A 7,247-nucleotide genomic window follows, 5' to 3' on the forward strand; every position below is an offset into this window, starting at 1 on the left:
TAAAATAGAATTAAAGTACTGCTTTAATTTCTTTGTTTAGAAAATTAATTATTTGCATGAGAAAAGAAAAAAAGAAAAAAAAATGATTTTTTCTTATTGCATGGAATTAGAAAAGAAAAGAAAATTGCTTTTAATTACTAAAAAATTAAATATTAGGATTTTTGGGAAAAATATGTGCAACATAAATTTTTAGTTTAAAAGGGGAATAGATCTTTTTCTTTTTGGGGAGTCATGGGAAAGAGGCAGAGATTTTGGTGAAGGAAAATTATTTGGAAGCTTGTTGAAGGATTGAATCTCTCTTACAAAGCTCTTCTAGGAAAGCTATACCAGGTTGGGTGGCTTCTTTTGGTTGTTTTTAAAGAAAATATTTTATTTTTTTTCTTTTTTTTGAATGATGTGTGTTAAAAATATTTGTCAAATCCAAAACCTTTTCTGGTTATTTCTTGTTCTTGGCTAAAGTCCATTCCAGAAATTAATTTCTAGTTTATGGAAAGAAGTTATTTCCTGGGTGTTTATAGATTAAAATTTTGAGAAAATTGGGAAAAGTTATTCTGGCAAATTTTGCCAAGATTTTTACTGTACTTAAAAATTACAAGTTTTGAGGGAAATGAGAATTGTGTTTTTGTTCGATATTTGACTATGGTGGTCCTTTTTAGTATTTGTGCATCTCTGTATAATTATTTAGTTACTATGGTAATAAATTTAATTTCAATTAAATTTATTGGGTTATTAAAGTTATGGGAAATTGTTCTATTTAATTATTATTGGGAAAATTTTATTAAATAAATTTGTGAGAAATAAATCTTACTTGAAAATGAAATTTATTATATTATTCTGATGGTATTGTAAATTTTAAATTACAAAAAAAAAATAAAACAATAAAAAAATAAAAAAAAATATATTAAAAAAAAACGTTGGTAGCAACTACCGATGGTAGTACAGCTATCGAATGGTAGTAGTACTACCGGCAGTAGCAACGTCTACCATAAGGTAGCAGGCTACCTACGATAGTACCTGCTACCGTGCGGTAGCAGGGGGGGTTTTATTTTCACTATTCCCTAGATAAATTTCATGCAAACCGAAATATGGTACTTTCGAATTTTCATGCCAGAGTTTTATAATTTAGTTTTATTTAATTTTATTATGTTTTAAAAAAATATAATATTATATATATATATATTATTTTCTGAGGTTTTAATTATGTTATTTTAGAAATAAAGTTATTTCTTAGTAATTGGAAATGAAAGTTGTTGCAAAGTTAAATCTTCATTTTAATTATATATTTTTAATGTGATATAATTATATAATATTATATTCGAAGAATATATATATATTTATGTAATTATATTATATTATTATATATAATTTGGAATTTGGAATTTAGATTATTGATATAAGCTAATCGGGTTTTATTATAAATTAATCATGAACATATAATTAGGGGGTTAATTTTTATGTGATTTTATTTAACCTTATTGGACAAATGGCAACATTAATTTCCTTGTATTAATATAGTTATATTTTCTTATTTTTTGGAAAATCTTTAATTGAAAGTTATTTATGCTTTTGGTTGTTTAAAGAAAAGATTGCCTGTATTAAGATTTTGTGTAAATGGTATTTGCAATCAAGCTTAATTTCGTTGTAATTCTGGTTGAGTTGTCATTATATCATATGTTGTTATACCTCCTTCGTCAGGTGTTGTTGTATAACCCTGTTGATGTGAGCCATTGTGTGTTTTGTTCCAAATGGTCAATCCTGGGTTAGTGATTGTGTATCCTTCACCTGTGGTTTGTCAGGATTAGATATGGCTATCTATTTCGCCATAGAGTTCTCGTAAAGAGGCCTTTCCTGTTAGTGTTCTATGAGAGAGAGAGTGGCTTTCGAGCAGGGGCCGTGCCCGAAGTAGATGGCAGGATAACCCTTCAAAAGTCAATTAAGAAGTGATAACCTAATAATTGATTAGGGGGTGGGTAGATTAAATATTAATTAAGATAATGTGCCTCACACATGGTTGAGTGCTTGTATAGGCTCGGGATGTGGTGAGAAGGCTCGGAATGAAAAACCTGTCACCTTTTCTTTAAGAAAGGATTGGTAGGGTCCGCATGAGGCTTAGATGGAGCCAGAGGTTCAGGAGAGGTTACCAGGATAACCCAGGATGGGGGTCGGGACCTATGGAGGCCTACCGGGGTAACTACCATAAGACATGCAATGACACTCTCTCCTTAGAGTCACTAGTGTTTGTGAGTTGTGTCACATGGATGTTTGCCGAGTCATGTAGTTCTTTCGTACTTGGCTTTTTTTGCTTGCTTGAAGGTCTTCTACTATCTCCTAGCATGGTGGGGTGGTTCCATTTTGGGATCACATGTTCGAGTGGTAGTGCCACTTCCTATCAGATGTTCTGGATTGTATCTTCAGGCGAGGAAAGACTTCACTGGTGTTTCTGTTAAGATTCCCAAAAATACTAAGAGGGGGGGGGTGTGAATTAGTATCTGACCGATTATAGAATTTTCTTAACTTATAACATGAATAACATTTTAAAACTGTGTACCGGTAAACTAGAAATAATGTAGCAAATAAGAATAACAACCACAACATGAGAAGCACACCATAACACAATATTTTAATGAGGAAACCCAGTGTGGGAAAAACCTCGGTGGGATTTGTGACCCACAATATTTGCTTACTGGCCAATAAGTGAATATTACTGCTTACAAAAGGGGCTTGCACATGCAGGAAGGCCAAGTGCCTAGAGCTCACTGCTCAATTACAAAGGAAGTTACACTAACTTACAAAATTGGATTATACAAATCCAATGTTTTGTACTGCTTCAGATCAACATCTACTATGCCAAATTTAGTACCAGTTTAAGTTCTGCTACATACATAAACCCTTATCCAATAATTTGCATATTAGGTCTGCTTATTATCTTTCCATACTTCACCTATTTCTCACACTAAATGATCTACAATGATCTCATACATATATGTCATTTTATAATCCACCAAGTTGGCTTACAAAAATATTTTACAATTAATTACAAAATATATATACACAAAAATCCTGTTGGCAAGGGTGCCGATATTCTTCCTTTTCGGTGCCGGTGTTCTGTGTGTCGGTGTAGAGTCTGTCGGTGTTGGTGCCATATGATTGTAAGGTTGTCATCAATGACAATACCTTCAATCACCTACAATTTTTCATTGGAGTGTGCATTTGCCAACAATCTCCCCCTTTGGCATTGATGGCAACACTCCTGAGAAAAATCCAAAAATGGTTTGCCAAAATTGTCTTGCCAAAACTATGTGCACAAAAATGTGTGCTGCTCCCCCTGAGTTGATGATGTCCTGTTCTGATCATTTTTCTCATCACACTACTCCCCCTTTGACATCATGACAAAGGTTATCATTCGTTGTCAGTGGAATGTGTTTCTTGCCTAGATTCTTGTAACCGGTGGGTTACAATCTGGAAAATATCTGCCAAAACCAATTTTAAATTGCCAGTGAATCTTTTACTATCCTGTAATGCCTATTGTTTTCTCTGAACTGTACCGGTGAGTATGTGCATTTTCTCTTCCGGTGTCTTGAGTCCAGGAACCAGAGCCTCATAAATTTATTTTCTCAAAGAAATGAGGTAATCTAGTTTAGGACCAAGTTTACATTTTAAGCTCTTTGCCTTTTCCTTTACTTTCTCTTTATCCTTTTTGAACTTCTCAATTTTCTCTTCAAGATCTGCAATTTTCTTTTTTATCCAAAAATGAATCTGATTTGTCTATCAAATTGTTAGCAATATTGTTAATCTCATCTTGTGTTTTGCTATTTTCTTTGTCTAGGTCTTCTGTCAAAATATCTATTTTACAAGTATCTCTATACAGTTTCTTGAAATCCAAAATTATCTCTCCTAGTTTTGGTAATAGGGTATCCATTCTCTCCTTGTTCTTTTTCACTATTTCCTCAAAGAATTTCTCTTTCTCCTTAATCATCCTTTCGTTGAATGTGTTCTCATTTATTTGATCAACTGTCAAAATGTTGTCGGTGATGAATCTAGACAATGTGTCTAGTTGACCTAAAGAATCTTTGTTATCTACAATGCACTTGGTTGCTATAAATTTAAGAATGGGAATTGTGTCATCAATATCCTTATAGGCTTGTGCATTGCACTTTGTGATCTTCTTTATGGAGTCCAGTAAGACCTCTGTCATATTTGTAGGCTGGAATTCTGATATTGAAGTACCAGATGTTTGCCCAACCGTGTTCACAATTTCCCTGTTGCCGGTTGTAGTAATAACCTTTCTTGCTTCAACCTCTAGTAGGTCAGTCTGTGTTTACATTTCTATTAGAAAAGGTTTAGGCTTATCAGTTTTTCCCAGTGGCCCTCTTTCAATCTGAACTTGTGTCTGAACCTATTTCTGTTCTAATTTCTCCATCTGTGTCTCAGAGGGTTTCTCTGAGCTCTCAACAGACGGTTTCTCTGATGTAATCTCTGTATGTACTTCCAGTTTCTTAGTTTGTGCCTCTGTACTTTCCATTTCTGGTTCTCCTGATTGTTTTTCAGTTTTGTCTACCGGTTCTTCTAATGGTTTACTAGTGGTGTCTTCTACCGGTTGCTCTGTTTGAGTGGGTTTTTCTATGTTTATATTTACAGTATCTTTTACCTCAACCTCAGCATCTACAGTCGGTGACGCAGTAGTCACATCTTTCTTTTTTTCCACAATGGTCTCTTTGTCTACCACAATATTCACCTCTTGAGTGGCTATATTCATAGTATACAAAATCTCAGACTCGGGATTTGTATCCTCTAGTGGAGTCTCCATACTCTCAGTGGCCGGTTTACTGTCAGTAGTATGTGTTGGTGGAGTATCAGGATGAGGTGGGAGTACATTATCAGATATTTTAAGGCTTGGAGGTCCACCTACCTTACCTTTTCCCTTATCCTTATCCTTTTGATATACTCTGATGGTCCTGGGTCTTCTGAGTTCTTCCTGTTTCTCTTTTTCTACAAAGAATATATCTCATGCATCTGTTGTTTCCTCAGAGACTTCATTCATTCTACCTGCCATCAGTGCTACATGTCGGTGAGCGGTTGAAAACACTGTCCGGTTAGCTTCACTGATTAATTTGTCTATTTCATTAGGTGAGTTAACTAGATGCACTGCAAGTAATTTTTCAATTTTTATTTTTTTATCCAGCTCAACAATGGCTGCCCTTCTGGCTTCTAATCTTCTATACAAATCGTTTTGTATCTCATCAACAATTTCTAACAAAAATTTCTTGTAAATATCCAAGTGTAAAATTATATTGTTTTCTATGCTTTCTTTGTCATCTGCGGAGAGTGTGTTATACAGTTTGTTGATGTTTTTCAACTTACCATCCTTTGTTATTTCACTAAGAAGTTTATCTAGTGGAGCAATATCTTGTTTCATCTTCTTCTTCTTTGAAGTCATTTTCTTAACAGGAGGCCTAATTGCCTGTTGCTTTTGTCTAGTTTTCTTGGGTGTAGGTGAGGGTGTCGGTGAGGGTTTTCTTTTCCTTTCTGCCCTTTTAAATACGACTGGTATATCACTCTCTGAGGAAGTTCCAATAGGTGAAAGATGAGCTTCCGCTTGAAGTCCTCCCAACTCACTTTCTTTTATACCAGTTTGTTTCAAAACATCTTCCTTAATTGCCTTTGCCTGTCGAGTTCCTTTCCTTACTGTTTCTTCAACCTTCTTAACCCTTTTTCTTGACTGAATTCCACTTTCAATTGTTTCTGCATTTCCAAAGACTTTCTCAGTGGGTTCCTTTGGTGCTTCAAGGAGGTCTTTTGCATAAGTTTCTATGATATTATCATCTGTTTCATAGCCCATTTTAGTTACCCAGATAGTTCTAGGGATAACTGCCTCCATCCAGATTTCATCTTTCTTGATTACAAAGCATATTTCCTTTTGATATTTATCTACAATTGCCTATGATAGTCTTATTCTTGTTTTCATTTGAGCCTTCAATGCTTGAAAATGTTCATTTATGTTTTTCTCTCTGTCTTCTCCCATGTTGATTAGTAAATCCAATAGTTGCTTTCCTACCGGTATATCAAAGCCAAAATCTTTTCTACCAATACCGGGTACTTGCTTAGTAATGTACAACATTAAGAAAACAAACAAATTTCCAAATCTAAAGGTTCCTTTCTTATCTCCTTTAATCTTCTTTAGATTGTCTATCAATTCATCTTTGAGCCATTCACACACATCTATTCTAGCATTATCATTTACCATGTCATATGCACTTTTGATACATAGGCTAGAAACTGAGTTCAACCTATTTGCATGTGTAGCCTTGTAGCCCAAAATCATACTAACAAATATGACATTTGTCTCCTTTACATCATTTACCCTTAGAGACCTTTTGTCAAAAGTTGCACCGGTTAGTTTCATCACTGTGTCATTTGGGACCTTCTTTGTTCTGTCATGCCTGCTACTGGTGGAAAGTAACCCTGTTATTGCTTTTACTGCTTTTTTGGTGATCTTATGGATGGAATCCAACCAAAAGAATTGTCCATGGACTCTGCTTAGAACTATTCTTATTACATCTTTGAGAAAATCAAGAATGCTAAGAATATCCACAAAGCCTAGGGTTTCTATTATCTTGTGTTCTGGCTTGACATTACCATCTACATCACAAATCACAGTCCTATACATGTTTTTGATCTCATCATCACCTAATTCCTCTATATGACAATGTATGTATATCCTAGTGTGTTCAACATATACTACTCCCTTAGGAATTTGAGAAAATGCACCTATGCTATCATCTTTCTTTGCAATTTCGGTAACCAGTTTGAATATGGGTCTAGGACGCTTAATAACATCAATCATAGTAGGATTTGCAATAAATTCAGGAGTGGATGAAGAAGCCATAGTTATAAATACCTCAATCTGCTTTAAGGATGAATGCTTTGATGAACTACTTCACTTTTTGGCTAGGGATGTCTTCGCTCGGAATTTTTCGCTCTCTCAAAGATTTGAAAGCTTGATGAATGAAAAAGGAGCCAAAACACTTGCTTTATAATGTTATTTTCTCCAACTACCGCATTTAATGCTTGCCGGTTTAAGTCACAACTTAACTCATCTTCTGGTATAGAAGTAATTCCACTTCTTACCATCAACCGAGGGTATAATAGCATATTTTTCAATTTGTTGCTTAACCCCCAAAGGATTTTCCTTTAGTTAGATGAAGAGTCTCCTGTCGGTGGAGTAATACTTTGTTCTGTCGGTGGAG

The 7,247-nt window shown here is 34.6% G+C and overlaps 1 protein-coding gene across 1 annotated transcript; it reads right to left on the reverse strand.

The window, feature by feature from the left end:
- Positions 1-4,396: 4,396 nt before the first annotated feature.
- LOC131054514 (uncharacterized) lies at positions 4,397-4,756 on the reverse strand. The gene has a single exon (XM_057989044.1). It carries the CDS (start codon positions 4,754-4,756, stop codon positions 4,397-4,399), a length of 360 nt encoding a protein of 119 aa, XP_057845027.1.
- Between the last annotated feature and the right edge of the window lie 2,491 nt (positions 4,757-7,247).

Source organism: Cryptomeria japonica, chromosome 7 (assembly GCF_030272615.1).
Source record: "Cryptomeria japonica chromosome 7, Sugi_1.0, whole genome shotgun sequence".
Classification (NCBI taxonomy): domain Eukaryota; kingdom Viridiplantae; phylum Streptophyta; class Pinopsida; order Cupressales; family Cupressaceae; genus Cryptomeria; species Cryptomeria japonica.